At 40.4% G+C, this 18,869-nt stretch overlaps 1 protein-coding gene across 2 annotated transcripts in view; it reads right to left on the reverse strand.

Annotated features, from left to right (window-relative positions):
• astn2 (astrotactin 2) overlaps window positions 1-18,869 on the reverse strand; it is a 319,763-nt gene that overhangs the window by 193,318 nt on the left and 107,576 nt on the right. For both annotated transcript variants that reach the window (XM_030435507.1, XM_030435505.1), the window contains exon 4: window positions 257-409. In XM_030435507.1, coding sequence (XP_030291367.1) covers window positions 257-409 — 153 coding nt within the window. The remainder of the gene's footprint in view (window positions 1-256; window positions 410-18,869) is intronic.

Consider the following 18,869-nt stretch of genomic DNA (forward strand, 5'->3'; position numbering starts at 1 on the left):
GTGAAGCAGAGTGGAAATGTGGGGCCTCATTTATTGTGCACCGGCCCATGCATCTATTAAAAGCTACTTTTAAAGACAAACATCCCTGGCTAAAACCATCAAATAAGTACCACAGAAGTGCAAAAAGACAGCTGACAGTCCAGTATGCACAGTCAAATTGAAGAGAACATGCAGATATTACAGATCATCTCCTGTGCAAAGTCTGTGACATCCTGCCCTCAAAGCCTTGAACCCACTGAATGACTTTGTGTCCTACCTCTGGTGTGGCTGGGGACCCTCCGGCGGCCTGTCGATGAGCTGTGCATCACGTGCTGGTAGTGAGACATGTCTGTTGGCGTGTTGGGAACACGGAAACTGTCCTGGAACCTCTGCATCAAATCCTCTACCGACTCCGTGTTTGGGTCAATGGCTAGGAAGAAAGAGATCCAAAGTGAATATGGCAGGCATGTCAGAAGGCTTTAAGGTAGAAATCATTTTTGCAAACAGTGACGGACACACAGTAAAAATTCAAACATTCACAGATGCATAACGGACAAAAATAGCTTGCTTTATTTTTATCTTTTTCCTTTTCTTTGAAATATAAGAGATTAGAGTATGATATGCATCGTGAGCCACGAGGCTGTCTCATTTAGACACTGTAAAAAAGCACCACAGTGTTATTTTTTCTTTCCATTTTTTTTCTCTCCCTGGCCTTTAAATGATTCCATCAATTCAATATTGCTTCATCTCTACAGGGATCCTGCCAACGCTTTCCCCTGATGGCTCAGTCTCACTCTTCCTGATGAATGACTCCAAAACAACTGGCTGTGCGGAAAGAAGGCATAGCAAAGAGAGAAGAGTTTGCTTCTCTTTTTCTTAGAATAAAGAATTACAAAAGCAGGGAGGACAGGAAATTCTTATGACCTGTTCTAGATATGTTCTGGCTCATATATGCCACCAAAGAGACTCATTATCAGTAGAGAATATTAAACCCCTGAATTATCTATCTAGAATAGGGGATGGAATTCAACTACATGTAAATCTAGAGCCCTTTGCTAACAAACAATGCCTTATTTCATAAAATATGAATGTGTTCAATTCCAGGGAGAAAGTTAGAACTTAAAGAGTATCTCAAACAAATCTACACATTAAAGCGTTTTTACAAGTCTTGGGAATACTACTGCATTGCAAAAAAAATAAAATAAAATAAAGTATTTTGAAGATATTTATGACTCCAAAGGAAGCTGCGCAGTACCTGATAAATTGCCTCCAGGGATGTCATTCAGTGGCAAGTTGTGTCGTGGGTAATGTAGGCACCGTGTTTTGAAAAGGAAGATGAACATTATTTTAATTATTTGTAGCCCCAAATGGGGTCGACGCTACCTATTTCCCTCAGCACCTGTGATGATACACTGAAGGCCGTTCGTCAGCGTGGTGGGTAATTGCAAAACTATGACCTTGTTTTAAAGTAATCATCTGTACCACGGGGTAAAGAAAACAAAGCTGTACTGCTCAAACCAGATAGTGGGAATTTCGCTTTTGAACATGCCGGCAATTTTGAATAAAATCACCTCAATTTTGTCTCACGTGTGTCCCAATGGGGTACCAAATGGAAATGAATTAGGCCTTATTATTTGAGGTAGTTAGATGGACTCAAAACTATCTCATTTAGGTGATGTAATTCATTTCAGCTGAATTGATGAAAATGAGTTGGACTAACCCAGTTAAATTATATTGCATGGATTTAGTTATTTTGAACTGGGGCTAAATATATGTATTGGATTGGAAATCTTCCCCACAATTCAATTGAGTACATCAAACTAATCATTTTTTTTCTTGAGTTTATAAAAAGGTGATATCTCTGGTTATGCTGTACTGTTCATTTATCTTTAAACTATCCATCACAAGTCCAGTAGTGTTCCGTAGTAGTGGAGGTGATGATTAACCAGTGGACTGCTTTTATAAACCTGGCTCCTACATATCCCACAATGCAAATCTGACACTGGAGGCAATTTATCTGATTACTGTACATGCAACTTCCTTTAGAGCACCAAAATGGTTTTATGCTATTTGTTTCTACACCACATATGCAGTGGTACTCCAGAAGTCCTGTAAACACATCCACTGTGTGAAACTGATGGAGTTACCCTTGAAGAAGAACTGCTTTGGTTATACTATGCTCATTATATCTGCAAATACCCTATAGGGATAGAGAACAGTGGCGCAAAACAAACATCCACTTGAGAAAGTGTGAAAACTGCTCTGTCCCCAAACTTCCAGCAGCACAGCCATCTCCAAAAGAGATGGGGTCATTTATCACCCCAGCCACCACTCCCCCCACCTATCATCAACATCTTTTGATCTGTCAGTCTGGCTCTGAGGTGTACTCTTTCCATGAATAATGGTGATGTGTTGCTCCCAGTGGAGGCTCATCATGCATGCCAATGAGCGCGCATAAAGCCGGGGAAGAGGGAGATGAAGAGGACGAGGGTGAAAGTGAAGAGGCAGAAGTGTTCACCTTGTTTTTGATATCATAAATGGAAAGCTAACAATAGCAGAGGCGCCACTGCCTCAGAACAAATATCATCCTTGGAGTGACACACGGTTCTTTCCAATTCACTTGTCGTTAAACTAAAGCTCGTGTTTCGTCAGGCAGCCCACTGCTGCCGGTATGTCTATGGTAATGGTCCCACAGCAACCAGATGCAAGAGTTGATGCAAAGTGACCATGGCCTCGTTCGGGACGCAGATGTTGGCTTGTGCCCTCCGGCTTCCAAGTTTGCAAACTTCTCATAACAATTTGCAATATTAATAAAAGTCCTTAATGTTTCTTGATCCAGGACCCTCAGAGCCTCATGCATTTCCTGTCTTCAAGCCAACAAGCAAACTGCGGAGCCTTGCATTATTAAAATGCCAAGAATTATGTTCATAGCAGACACAGAAAATCTAATCGCAAGAAATGTAGTGGTGTGTTCTGACACTAATGTTGCCAGTGTGTGGTCATGTGCTGTGTTTGTACCTGCGTGTTTAGCTCAGTTAATTTCATATAAAAATACCTGGCAAACACTCGCTTCTTGAATGACAGCGAGTTAGAAAACTGGCACTGTCTGCTTGCCTCAAGAAATTCTGGGTCAATATAAACATTGGAGCTTGACACGGGGTTGGTGGTGCTCTAGTTGCTTAAAAGTGTATACAGCCAAAAGAACTGTTTGCAATGATGGTTACATGACTGTGACCAGCACAAACTGTTCCGTTCGTTTGATTCATACATTATGGTGTTTGGAGTGAGAATTGTGGGAACTTAATCGAGATTAAGAGAACTCTTTTAGAAGATTTTTTCCACTCCTCTCCATGCAAGCAATGATTCCACCCACTGTGTAGCGCTGAACATTCCCATTACTAAATCTGAAGCAAATACAACTTTCCCCGAAACTGAAATTGCTTGTGAAATGTTCAAGCTATCAAAATGACCACTGGGACCAGTGAAGTTCCACCTCTGCAGACACATTTACATTTTGAGTCACTTTTCTGTGTTACGGTATGGCAAGGCAACAAGGCCCCAAATAGGGCTGGGTTTGAGCTCATTCACAATGTTTTTCCTCATCATTTCGGGAAGATTTGTTGCATTTTTAGCAGAAAACAGTTGATCAATCGCTGCCAAAAGACAGAGTACCGATCATTCTGCACGGTGGGACTAGAAGAATCATATGGAATAATCTGTAATAATACATATGGCAAATAGTAGTTTAAAGCAAAAACAGCTAGCCTCCCTGTAAAATGTTATTGCTTGTAGTCTGTACTGGTTGCTTCACAGTGTTAGCAGTTACAATGATTGAGTAAAACCCTTGTGTGAATGGCACTGGCTACAATATGATTTGAAACTTCTGTATGGGCGTTTGTTAAGTTAGTCATCCACTTATCCTTGAATGTTAGGAAAACAACAGCACGCTGTTACATTCACATCTATGTGACCCCATTGCTAACCACCAATAAGCAATGAACAAAACATGTAACAATAAGGCCTTTTGTCCATTGCTTAGTTTTCTACTTGGACACAATATCTGCTGATTGCATTTCTGTGTAAGACTCAACACCGATATTCATACCTGACTGAAGAGACAGAAAGCAAGACAGTGTTCGGTGCGGTAGACTTCTGTACAGCCAGAGGGCTGCATCTCTACTTTCTGGAGATATTTTCATGAATGTGTTAAAGTTTTGAATACCTATGTTATCATTACATACATTGATCCAGGATGCCCGAAGGCAGACAAAATTCTAAATGGGAGACAAGCACACTCAAGTAGCTGAAGCACATGATTCAGTGAGCAAACAAGCACGACAGTCAAAAATGTACTCGATGCAGTATAATGAAAAACAGCTGTAGCTTCAGATCATAACTGCTGGAAGTGTGAGTGAGACGGTGTGATTACACATCTGTTCATAAGTGATGAGATGAGTAGGCTTTATGATGTTTGATGACCAAAAGTGTGTGAAACCTACAACCAAAGTGGTCACATGTTCTTTCACTGTGTTACTTATTGATGATTTATATAAATCTAAACCATCTCAAGGAACCCTGTCCCCCACTTTGAGGATCATTTGTTTAGTTTAAACATCTTGAACTTCAAATAGGCTAGTAGCTGACATATGCATTTACACAAAACATGACGCCAACAAATAATCCAATGACCCTTTTAATGTTATGTTTCCGGTTAAATTTCCTGTTTCAGTTTTTGCAAATATGGCTCACGTAAATCAAACTTGGCTCCAAGTACTTTTCTTGCACCACAATTCTGGTGAAACGGTCTTTAATTTGTTTTTATGAGGAACAGAACTTCCACATATTTGCATTTAATAAAAACCATAATATAATATTGCTTAATGAGAATAAGAAAGTAATATATTTTGTGTTAGTGGGCTGTGTTTGTTTGTCTAATTGACACTCTTGCTTATACCCCATACACTGTAATTGCTGCTAAGTGGCCAGTGTCTACAGCAGAGCCTTCGTCCACAATATTCTCAATTAAAGATACTACTGCTGCTCGCTGCTTCTAGCCTCTGTTGTTGATAACTGATTTAATTGCTACCCAGCAGTCTTCCATGTAGATCAAACTGCATAGATATCAAAATATTTTACTCCGGGCTATCTAACGGTCTACAGCACTGCTCCCCAAAGTGGGCAGTCACCCCGCTGTGAGGTTCAATTTCCTCCTGACAGGTCTGGAGACAAAAGTAAAACATTAATTGTGATTATTTCTAATAATGTTCAAGCCGTTTTATTTTTGTTAGGTAAAAAATGCTCTTTTCAAAAGGTTGGACACCTCATTTTCAATTATTTTTCACGGTTTGAGCACAACCAGCAGGGTGACACTCGCAGCTCAGTCAATTAAGATAAATGGGATCCATTTTGCATCTTAATAATCAAATGCATTACAACTGGCCTGAGGCCCACCATTAAGTGTCAAATTTGGCTGACCAAGGGAAGAAAGTTTGGGCATTCTTCTACTATACTGCAATAGTTTACTAAACACCAATGTCTGGCTATGTCGACTTGTATTTTTCTCCCTGCCTTACATGAGAAAGAATTCCTGTTGGACAGGAAATCATCTTCGAAAAGAACCATCATGCCTAAGTTATTGTATTCCCCATTAAAAGTACAATAAAGGGTAACACGATGTTTCGACTGAAATAACCCTTTTTCCAGGTCGCACACTGGCTTTTGATGCTGAAGCAGCTACTGTAGCTGTTGCTTCCGGCAATATTTTTGTAAACTGAAGTGTGTGCGCACCAACCCTTGGCTGTGAGTGGGATCTGTCTTGTGCTAAAGGAATTCTTTTGAACACATGAGACACAGAAACTAAAACAGAGTTCACGACATTGTTTGGCACCGACTTGCGAAGGATTTCCCCATCCTCGCTCTTTACTTCAAACCGACCATGCCCGAGTTAGTTTTTCACACAACTTAAAGTCACACACAAGTACGTAGGATGGTGTGCAGGAATGCAAATGCTCTCTTCTTTGTGTTTAATACACACTTTCAACACACACATCACAGGACATGGATTACAGTATTCCAGACTCAGCCTATTGTAGAAGTTAGTCTATGGTTCATTAAGAAAACCCATCCTATATGGTGCACTAAACAGTATACACAAAGAAGACAATAAAATTAATGTATGAATGTTTATTCTATAGGGACAATGCATATTAATTAACATTCCAGCTGCACAAGAAAATTAGTTTTTGGAATCTGGAAAAAAATACTACATAATTTGACAATTACATCAATAGTAGGTGAATAACTCAATGTCTTTTCTTTTGTATTGCACGATGGTAGAAAGAAAAGCTTCCTTTTACCTCCTCTTCATGTGCAAAAATGCAGCGTGAATGTTCTTGGAAATAGAAATCACACTTGCATCAAATAACTAATTTTGCAGAATTTCAGTTACAATGCTTGAAGTTATCTTGTGAAATAGCGCTATTTCTTCATATGAAAAAAAATAAAAATTCCATTGAGTGAATAAAGAGGAAAGATTGAATTATCACCTTGCCCTAGCTGGCACCATTTGAAATATACAATTTAATATTATCAACACTTTTTTTTTGTTAATACCCACTTGAAGCCAAGGATAACAACAAGGAGTAAGGACACAAAGTTTACCCGGAGTGGAACAACACACTCAGCATTTGAGTGTTGAATCCAAGAGGCCTTCGCTTCACCTGTAGTGTCAGTACACCGGGCTAAAAATGGTAACCTTTGAAAGGAAAACGTGGAGTCAAAAAAACGGTTAAGTAAGCTCCATTCCCTCAGGCCATTTAAGGTAGCGCTAGGCTAATTCAAGTATTTTGGGGGGTAAGCAAAACAAACACGAAGGGGATGGAGCGGGCGACACTTAAGCTTTGACCTGCCGTGAGTGAGCAGAGTGTGTGACGTTATGTTTGAGGTTAACTGCTCACATACATATTTCATAGCCTCCTGGAACTCTCTTTATCTCTCTTTCTTTGTTCCATTTCAAGGAAAGACAAGATGCCAGGCCGAACCCAAGTGCCTGGAGTCAACAGTCTTCTCGGAACAAATGTCATTTTGTCTCTAAATGTTGCCACAACCCAACAATGTTTGTTTCTATCCTTGTCTTCCACACTAACGCGCACATCTTACATTTCAACTGTCTTGAAATACTAAAACATCACGATGAAAAGGTGTTTGCCCCAAAGAGTGTACTTAATCATGTAAAGCCAATGCCTGTATTAAAACAGAGCAATAAGTTGACTGAATTACTAACAAGATGGCCCTCCATGTCATCTTGATCCACCACAATACCTCCCACATGTGTCTGCATTCATCATGAATGCAATATTTCTTTTGCACTGTTCTCCCCCCCCACCAAACACACACTTTGCCGGTATGCCCCATTTCTCACATCTGTCAGAAGCTGCTATACCAAGATATTTTATTCTGTCATTTGTTTTTCCCCAGACCCCAAGTCCACGCTGGCTGCTCATTTTGAGTTCAATGTCAGCTAAAGCTCTGTTGTCTTTATATTCTGCTTTTCATCTCCCTTATCTGCAGTTACTCCCTTATCAGTGCTGAGTGTGTGTTAACAGTGTCTCATAAGCAGTGGATGTCAACAGCATGCCGCCTCAGTCAACGTATTCCTGGTGGTCTCACGGCGCCCAACGCGAGACGATAACCCTTCTCAATTTTCCGCAGCCCTTGCTTGTTTATGTGGGCTTTCGTTAACAGCGCGCATGTGTGTATGAATGTAAATGTTTACACATTTCTCAACTCCTGTCCCGCTTTTATTCCCCTGTTCCTGTGCCCGGAGTATATTGCTTTCGCAGCCACGCGGAAGGCATAGGAATTTAAGTGGACTCCAGATCCCATTATCATGTTTTCATGGACATTACCAGTATGAAAATGGCCATCAAAACCAACAGCGCCGAAGCACATAACATTGTCAGAGAAGATAATTGTATTCTTTGTGTTCCTTCGCATCCATTGTTAAGGACACGGAACATTGAATTCCTCAGAAAAAAAAAAGATGCTGCTGAAGTGTCGACTCCTAACATAAAAACAACCTATCTCTCACAGTCCGGCCTTCCCCCCCCCCCCCCGGGACCTCGTTGGTGAGCAAGCTCATGCAGAGAGTCGGGTAAAAATATGCTAACATTCACTTTCTGATGGACATGTACAATACTCAGTGCTCTTATTAAGGGGCCACTGAGGTGACAGGAAAAGCCTCGCCAGTCAGACAAAGCACAAAAAGGGTTAGCGCTAACAAGCTTCTCACTGCCAGAGTAGTTAACTGCTAAGTTGTGTTGTATTTTTTACATATGGGTTATTATAGCGGTTGACGCATGCACCAACCCAAAATCCAAAGAATTCAGCTGTCTGTGTTTGTATGTATTTAAGAAACTCAATCGAAACCAAAGTCATTGGTAACCTTCAATACTCACCATTTAAATTGGTATTGCTGTTAATTTATGAGGGCCAAAGCAATCATGTCAACACAGGAACTGAATAGAGAATTTTTATTTTATTCAATTCTTTATAAATAATATCATTACTGAGGTAGACCCAGTTAATACAACATCATCTAACAGTATTAGCTCTGTATAGCGAGACACCACCAAGTATCTGATGTTGTAATTCAAGTTTGAAGGTGCACTATGTAGTTTTAGAAAAGAAACTCACATAGGTAATATTTAAATATGTATAAGGTAATAATACTACTCAGCAATATTTATAATTTTCCATAACTGAACAAACAAGCTATCCTCAAAGGAGAATAAGGTCCCCTGAAAGACTGTTTGAAACTAGAAGGGTGGCAGGGTCTGCCAAATATATATAAAGTGAAACGGTACGAAATTGCATTTTAGTTTGTTTAAGCATGAACATCAATCAATGAAGATGATTAAAAAATTGTAACACTATAAAACTAAAAACAGTGCACCATTAAATGTGGGGAATTATTTTATAATAAAAGTAAAAAAAGACAAACATAAACCAGATAATGTGGATGGTGCAATTTAAATCGTCACAGTACATTTGGGTGTTGCCAATTGATCTACCAAAAATAACGGCAGTATCCAGCATAGTATTTGTTAGTCATTACTTACAGACGCTACTATTGCCCATACATCCGCTGTTGCTACAATTTCTGCTTGTACAATAAAAACAGTAGTAATATGTGCAGATGGTTTGATATCACTTATTAAAAATCATCAGATGGGGTAGGAATAGTTCGTCGCACACATACATGTTTCCAGTAGGAAGACTCACTGCCAAAGCACTAATTTGCAGAGGCAGAGGTTTCTAAAAATACACTGCACGACAAAGTCTGACTCAATGATGCCTGTATCTGATGCCTGTACCTTTACAGAAAACGATACCCGGCACCAGGAAGGGCAACAGTTGTTCTGTCAGCAAATCGTACACTGAAGGACTAGCTACTCCAAAAAAAAAAAAACAAACAAGACTAGGCCGGCACCCACCAAATCGCTGAGACAGCCTTCGGGAATTACTATCTGTCAGAAACTGAAAACCTTTGACCATGACTCCCTGTCCATAAATAGTGCTTGACCCTTCTTTCTCTTTAGGCTCAAGAAGATATTTCCTCTCGACTGAAAGTCAGGGAGACACATGGCGACATTTTCAGGCACTTGTGCCCTGTGTGCCCTGAAGCAGGTGGTGATGCAGCTTGCAGTGCAGCTTGGGAGATGGATTGGAGTGCTCTGAATCCACACATATATGGTAGCACTGGAATGTAATTAAGTACATAAATTCATGTCCTGTTCTTAAGTACAACTTTGAGATACTTTTACTTTAGTTTAGTATTCATATTTATACTTAGTCTCCACTACATTTGGAGGGAAATGTTGCTACATTTATTTGTTAACTTTAGTCACTAGTTACTTTGCAGAAACACTTTAAAGTAGGGTTAGGGTTAGATTGCAGATAATTGTATACATTTTTTTTTTTATTCTGATAATCAGAAACATGCTGAATATCACATCTGATATTTTTTATTTATTTATTTATTTTTTTCCCCTAAAATTAACCAAGTAGTTTTGGTACCTAAACCTAACCAACCTGTGGCCATTTACAACTTTATCAGTCCAAAACTCATTATATGCGAAATATCTGTCAGCAAGCTTTATTTTGAAAACTTACCCAGCCGTTGCTAACTTGACCCCAGAGCCCTGAAAACTGATGCTAGAGGGTTAACTGATCAAAGCTTGTTGTATTTGAAGAGTTGGAGGCAGATGTGAAGCAGGGTGGCTTTGTTCAAGAGGTAGAGCGGGTTGTCTAGTAATTGGAAGGTCGCGCATGGCAGCCTCTGTCATCAGTGTATGAGTGTGTGTGCGAAAAGGTGAATGTGACAAGTGTTGTTAAGCTCTTTGAGCGGTCAGTAGACTGGAAAAGTGCCATGGAAATGCAAGTCCATTTACATGTGACTCAGATAAATCCCAAGTCTTTGTGTCAAGTCAAGTCAAGTCCTTAGTTAAAGGTGCAATTTGTAAGAAAAGTTGATTTCAGTCAAAAATTGACACTTGGGGATTGTAAGAGTTAGGAATGAGAAAAAAATCGACTTTTTAAACAAATAGCAAGTCAAGGCAAGTCAAGTCCCAAGTCAAAAATGAGTGCTGTTTTTTTTTTTTCTTTCGATTAGCAATAGCCTTAAGTGATCACTGAACAAACAACCTTTGACTACAGTACTTCAAAATAAAAGTGGACGCCACTTAAATGATAAAAACATCAAAGATTAAGAGAGTTTAATAACAGACAAGTCATTCATCTCGTTATGTCTCAATTCAAGTCAAGTCCTGAGTCTTCATCAATAAAGTCCAGGTCCAGTCTCCAGTCATTTATTTTTCAGTCAAGTCAAGTTGCATATCATCAAAACTGTGACTCAAGTCAACTCGACTCCAAGTCCAAAAGACTCGGGTCCACATCTATGTTTTTAATAACTGGCAGTCAGTTATGGACTTTTATTTTTCAAAGCCATCCCATCTGGCCGCCTGACACCATTCATATTCATGGAGGCAGATGTAGCCACAAGGGAATGATGGGAACATTTCTGAAGATCTTTGGACCTTACAAACCCCTGCTGTTTCAATTTGGAGCAAATCTGCAGGAGGAAAAGAAAAAGACAGCCCAAGAAATTAAATTCACCAATATCTAAGTTTTTTTTTTTATTTTTTATTACATTTCCATTTATCACTCCCAAGCTCACATCCTTTCTTTACCTCGGCACATGCCAACACACACACGCACAGTTGTATCTCTAGTCCCTTGTTTTGCCTCCTCTCCTTCACGGCTTGGGGAGCAAATGAGTGCAGAGGAGATCAATGGAGAGGAAATGGGGGCTCACCCCAGCTCTTATTCCCTTGGTGATTTATTAAATTTGCCATTGTTTCGATAGAAGCAGTCCAGCCTAGCTCTCTGGGAAAGCTTTTGACAGCGCTGCTTCAGGAAGTGTGACAGGTACATGAGAAAAGAGTAAGAGGTTAGACAGATACAAAGAAAAAGACAAAAGTGTCAGAGAAGACAAGGGATCCAGTGTCGGAGGAGACGGGGGATGCAGATATGAATGGAGAAAGAGGTGAGTGGGAGAGAAAGCGAGCCAGGAGGGATGAAGGGTAGAGGGTAAAAGGTTCAATAGCGGAAGTAGTGATAGGTTTCTCTCCAGGTTTCATATAACATAATGATATAATTATGTATTTTATATAATAACATACAGTAATCAGACCAAATAGGGAGCAGTTTATCAGCTGAGTAACTACTGCTGCCAGATGAAGCTGCCATTAGCTCAGTTAGCCGTGCAGATAGCGATCCGGACATGGGAGCTTGATGCACGGGGAAAGTGTTGGTGTTTACACTGCTAGCACAGGAGGTTTGGACCAGGGTGGGGCTAGCTGCTTAGCATGCTAACATATGCTTTTCCACACAATGCATAGAAGTCTTAATGTTAAGCCTTTCAAACAATCATTGATCATTTTGGTGTTGTTTCGAATGTTTATAATTCTTACATATTGCACCTTTAACATCAAACTTTTATTTACACATTGCTGAACACTCATCCCTCAGATATTTTGCGCACTTAAAATGATCCAAGTATAGGCGAATATAATGCGACAACGATTGCTGCCTCTTATATTTGAAAAGAAAAAGGCCTAAAAACAAAACCGGGGACAGAACTCTATTCCCAGACCAACTGAGATACATACCAAAGGGACCGTGTTGAAGGCACTGTCAAAGTTAAAGTCATAGTGCACAATCCGTGGCATTGTAGAAGAAATCAATAAACAGTGGCTGAGTCGGAGGCAGCAAAGTTTAAAAAGCTTTGACAGGCTATCTACAGAAAAAGAGAGACATTGCTAGTGTGACGATCTCGTTCTCTTTACATCGCAGGAAGAAAGGCGTGTGCGTGGCATTGCTTTTTCCTCCTATGGTGCTTGCCAAGACAGTACAAAACAAAGACGTGTTCTCAACTGAAGATACTTTAAGACATCTGGAGGTCTTTGAAAAACACCAAGAACAGACTGATACTTCCCCACACTCTGCAGGATTTGAACATGTACTTTCTCATGCCCTGACATTCCCGGCCACTTGAAACCATGTAATGTCCCATCTTTAGTCAGACACTTTTTTCCCTTCTGCTGGCTTTTGCTACTACTTTTATATCTTAGGGCCTCTGCTGTTTGCAGAGGAGCGAGAATGAAGTGCTATCTATAGCTCGGCTCCTGCCATGGGCCAGAATAAAATATGTATGTGTATCCCCATGCTGCGCCAGCTGAACGTTGCAGGCCAAGCTCTGACCTCCAGCTGCTCCCGACAGGATGGAACTCCTGACTGACAATCACAAATAAGCCCAGGCCGTGATATTCATGAACAAGATTCCAAATTGTAAGAGTATCTCAAATACATCTTTATGTTATGACAGAATGGAAGACACGTGGCCTGAATGTGTGTGGATGAATTATTCCGTGGCTAAATCTTTAATAAGTAACAGTGCCACAGTGACGCACAGCCTATTCCTGGCAGGAAACACCTGTAAATACATCTTGTGAAGAGAGATCAGTGGCCTGAGGTAAATGGTGATAGCAACTCTTCAACCAACCCTTTTTTTAATATTTCAACACAACTTCTCCACAATTTAAATGAAAACAAGGCACTTTTTTTTTTTTCTTCTTTTTAGTCAGATAACTAAAATCTGTGTGAGTTGAGTAGCTTTGTAAATGGTCCAGCACAAACAGATCCTGGAGCCAAGATTACATTAAAGACACATATATGCATCTTAGATAAATACAGTGGAAACACGGTCAGCAATGGTTGACCACGTTTCCTGTCTCAGAAAAGAGACCTATCGAATTGCAAGACTTTTTCAAACCTGGGTGCCAATCATAAGCAGGCTGCTTTTAAGGATTTGTTAACGCTCTGGCATGTAGATTTGGCGTCCTTCAGTCAAGCCTTATGGGCCAACATTTTTTTTTTCAACTCAACAGACGCCGCCAAAAGTATCAAGATTTGCTCACCAGGCCCCTCGGCGATGCCTCCTGGCTGGAGAGTCGCACCACTTGCTTCGCTTTGGCCAGGACTTTAGCTGGCTTTCCCCAAGCCACGGCAATACATTTCATGAGCTGCTCGCACACGATGAGCACCAAGATTGTTTTTCATACTCTTGGGTGAGTCATGAAAAAACATACTTACAGGTGAGTCACCCGCATAACACATTTCACAGAGCTCATTCAGCGGGCCTCTGACCTAATTGGCTCAGCGCTAATGGCAAAATTCCAGCTGAGCTCTGGGGAAGCAGTCTGTATGTAAGTAGAAGGTATTTATCCCATTTTGTTTCTGTTTTGGAGGCAAATTTGTTCAGTGATTCATTTGAATTCGCTTTCAGTGCACAATTCTGAAAAAATATAGGATACGTTTTTTGTGTATACCTGAGTGAGGCTGTCAGTGTGACTGCAGCTGTTGTTTAACGATTACCTCTTTCAAAAGGGTTGACTTCCTTTTAGCTGGTAGCGTAGAAATGTGGGTGAAAAACACTTCTGCTCTTGGATTTTGACCTCTGCCTGTTTTTTTCTGTCTCTCTCCATGTACAGCTGCATGAAGTTCGCAGCCAAAGAAAAAATCAAAGCCAAGGTGACTAGACTAGACTTTTACAGACAAGTACTGTTGATTCCTCTTCTCCAGCACCTTCAGTGGCACCTGTCTCATTCTGTCTGACCGGGATTTTGGAGTGACTTTTTTTTAGATTTCTCCTAACTTCTGAAGTGGCATTGTTATCACACAATAAACAATTTAGCTTTTTTTTCAATACATAAAAATGTTTCATAAATGATTGGCTGAACTTTTAGTTTTACTTTAGATCAAAGCTGCATAAACCTTTTCCCTTGGCATAAAACTTTATCTTAAAGTACTGGTATGGGCAGACGTGGGAAATGTGGTGTATAGAAGACCGCTTGCCCGGTGTCGCTCGGGGGCCGGAGTCCTTCTGATCAAGGCTCAGCCCATGGAAGGTGTGTGGTCGGTCTTCTAGGAGTTGGGTTGTTTGGGAATGCATCCCAAAGCGGGTGGAAAACTCCATCTAAGGCTAAATACCGACACGTGACCGATAGTCAGCAAGTGCCTTAAGGGAAAGTTGAAAAGAACTTTGAAGAGAGAGTTTAAGAGGGCCTTAACATGGACCAAGTAAACCTGCTTATGACCAACTAGAGCTACTGTATCTTGTTCTGACATATCCTCCAGAGAACGAACAAACAATTGTCACTATGGATCCTAAATCGTAACAACAGTGGTCCAAGCACTGGATGCCAATGTAGGCAAGTAAAGCCAGAAGTAACACTTGTAAAGAGTTGAAGTGGGCCGGCATAGTTGACCCTGGCAATGCTGGGAAATTGGAGACATATACAGTGATTGAGCTATGAGACACTACAGTAGCTCTCGTGCCCGTGGAAAAGCAAGCCGGTTCTCAAAAGGTCCATGGGTCGAACCAAAGCCGAACCAGCATTAGCACCAGCCCACAACCAGCACTGCTTTTGCTTTGGTTGAAAAAGGGATCTTTTTCGAGCCAGGCTATTAAAGCCAAATGAGGGAGTGGTGTTGTCCAGCTAAACAAATACAGTAGCAATCTTAATCGATGCAATCTGTGGGATAAAATTACTGAAAATGTACATACTAATGTGTACATGGCCTCTATGCGACCTATTTTTAAAGGCTCCAGGGTATCCTAGTTACACTGCCTATTATCATTTCAAAGTACACCTGGGATCTTCTCAAAAGTACCATGGATTCTGTTGGAGTCAGTCTATTCCTTTGAATTATTATCACCTTACATGTGCCTCGAACAGACCAAAATGATCTGGAATGAATTTGATTTTTACATGTCATGTTATCATTAACTTTGGATAGGTTGAATTTATGTCTGATTGGGGTTTACTTTTATGGTTCGACGGGGTGTCCACGATAATCATGATTATTAATGACACTTCGCAACTCGTCTGAGTTTTAAACGGTTATTTTGCAATGAGACACTGATAAATGTCTTTATGGTAAAACTATGTTCAACTTTTGACAGATTCCAAAGACAACAAAAAAATATTCATTATTTCCCAGATCTTGCTACGGTGTTTGCTGGTAAAAAATTTCCGGCACATGTAGGACCGGAAATGAAGCAGAAAAGACATTATGCAAATATAATTACGATGGGGTGCCAATTTATCACACACCGAGATAATTCATAACAACCAGAAACAATCCAGTTAATTTAATACGCTGCAAGCAACAGTATTATTCCTCCAATTGAATATTGACCAAGGGCAGGCTAGAGGAAAACAGCTGCACTTTTGGGATTCATATTCATTTGCACGGTGGCCTTGGACAGAGGCCGCTGTTTTTAGACATAACTCAAGATGTGCATGTATTCCAATCTGCAAGACTCAAATTGCTATATTTAAGGTGGCTGTGAACAACTCTAAATACAAACATCAGAGTTTGTTTTTCATTAATCAGAGATAGACACTTCTTATTTAGTGGTTCAAGTGATCCATGAAGCTGTGCGCCTGATAGTCTATTTTTATTAAATGTTCGTCTGACTCTTCTCCGTTAGCTTTTTTGTCTATTTTCTTCCCCAAATGAACTGCATTCCAGCCTTCAAAGACACTGTCTATGTGAGCAGTTTAACTAAGCAGCATAATAACTTTAATGGACTAAAAAGTCTTTGAAATACTGGGAGCACAGGAACCGAGTGGGATATATTGACCGTTACCATGTGGGTGAGCAGCCAAAACCACATTTCAAAACAGCCTGATAAAGATGGCTCGTGAGTTGGCATGCAATCGACCCACGTGTATTGATCCGCCATGGTGTCGGTGCTTACAAACCCATTTCTACTGGCATGTCTTCTTGGGTTTTTCCCGCATCCGTCTCTGACAGAGGCTTCACGTTGGATCAGATCACCAAGGCCTCATTTCTCAGTGAGTTATACCAGAACGAGTTCTTTTTATTCCTCCATTATTTTGGTTCTCGGCGTTTTTCTGCCGTAAATCATCTCTTCGGCTGCTATACTGTGCATCGAGGGGTTCGCTCATTTTGCGCTCCTTTGAAACGTCCCGACAAACATAATGCACATGAGGTTGCAGAAGCTGTGATTGATGAAATCTATACTGGCTGTTTTTGTCCTGTAGTGGACAAGAAAGACTGCGGTTTTATGATGAGCTGCTTAAAAAAAAAAAAGCCAATTCAGTCCACATTGATTGGATTTATCTCCTTTGCAGATTATTCCAACATGCGGCCTGCACACTCGATCTTGATCGTGCAGTGATGTTTGTGAGCAGATGCTGTGCATGTGTATCTTTAAATCATATCATTCATCTCACTAAATTGCCATAAATGACACAGAGCCTCAATGCTTTCCAAAGATTGGACAAAAGGAAGAATGGGAAGTCTTTGTAATTAACTCCCTTCCTATTTATCATGGGAGCGATGACAAGCCTGTTTGAGTATTAATCAAAACATTACCCTGAGCTACTTTGAGTGTGCCAAGCTGGCAGCCATTTCTCATCAATGATGTCACATTAGTGATCTAAAGCTTGACACTGGATTATTACTCTCCAGTCCTGAGTTCAATTAGAGCTCGGTAAACACTTGATAAGCTTGCTAATGACGGTGGTCTGGTGGGTGATGAAACAATCGTTTTATTTTCTTGGATGTCGTCTAATTTCTCTCGAGAGCGAACCTTCCGTAATGAAACACTTTAAAGACAAGGCAAAGCAGAGATTGTTATCATCGGACATCCAAAGAAGCCTGCATTTTTTATTTTTTTTTTGGCCAGGTTTTTTCCAACAGATATGACTCCAAATACTGCAGAGAGCTAGTTAACCAGATGACTAATCCCTGCCTCTGAGACAGACGAAATGGCATAAAAGAATCGGTATAACCACCAACTGGCAAAAACCATTGCTCTGGTATTGATGTTTTAAATAATAAATTGATGCAAAGTTATTTTATTTGCTCATTTGGTCCCTCTTCTGTGCTTCATTTGGAGGAAACTGAGGGAATAAAAAGTAACAAACAACATGCAGAGTTATTGCAGTTCTTTCATTCAGCGGGGAAATGTATGCTTTTTGTTCAGATTGTGTGTTGGGACTCGCTACTAGCTGGGGACCTTTGTTCGAACGCCATGTCTCTCTTTTGTCTATTTTTAAGCAATATTTAGTCACACATTTAGTCCCCTCAAAGTTATAAATATCTATATATCTTTCAGCAGATTCTCAGCAGGCTGGCTACATGTGGCACCCCAGGGCTTTATCTGTGTTTACAATGTAAAATAAATACCCCGGTAATTGAATTCAGCAGTCTTTACAAACAACATAATTTCAATGAAAGGATAAGAGGCACAACAGGAAGGGCCTTGTGGGATATTAAAAATTGCTCACCATAGCCAGAAAGGCACTAACTTACTGAATCACAGTGATGTGATAATGTCTTTGGTCATTTGTTGGATGGGTTAATTCAGCTCATTGTTCAGTTAAGAGCTGTTCAGGGAAAAAAAAAAAAAAAAACATCAGATACAATCCAAGGCTCTGAGCAAACCATAGGGTCAAAATGCAACTGCTGCACTTGACTACCTGGACAACAGAACAATATAAATGTTTCTCAGTCCAAAAGCACAAGCTCACTCACACATTTATAACTTGAGTGAAAGTGCAACTGACAGCTGTGACGTTCTGGTCACAGTACAGATAAAGTGCTAATGAATTGCACAGAACTAGAAGTTGATTCTTTTCTTCCAGTTGGTGCATTCAATCAGACGATAATGTGACCCTGGATTCTGCTGATAAGCAAGAAACACTACTGTCAGCGGGAGCAATAAACATCAATGTCAGTAGTGTCAAAGATGAACCCAGGCAGCTCGACGTGTTGTGCCGCCGACCCTGCTTTACAGAGTGTGTCAGACAGTTCTGATGAGGGCCATTCTGCATGGGCATTTGATGGATTGCTTGTTATCATTGTGAGGACCAGTTCAATGGCCCCAGTCAAGACACTCTCAGCGCTGTATTGGCAGAGGAGTGGTGCGAAGTGCTCACCCAATCAAGGCTGAAGTAGTTGTTCAGCTGTATGGACTGGCAAAATGTTTGGCTGTGCTATGAGAAAATAATTTCTCTAAATCTTTTTAAATTCTAAATCCACAGATGAGTTTGGGCCCTAGATGGAAAGTCTGGATATAAAATAATAATAATAATAATAATAAAACTAGAGACAATCTTGCAACTGGATCACACAAGCCAGGAAGCCTGTCAACATGTTCATGTGTTGACCCATCATGAGCCATTATTACATTATTACATGAAACCACACTCATCTTTGAATTCAGCCTTCCT

This window comes from Sparus aurata, chromosome 12, assembly GCF_900880675.1.
Source record: "Sparus aurata chromosome 12, fSpaAur1.1, whole genome shotgun sequence".
Taxonomy (NCBI): Eukaryota; Metazoa; Chordata; class Actinopteri; order Spariformes; family Sparidae; genus Sparus; species Sparus aurata.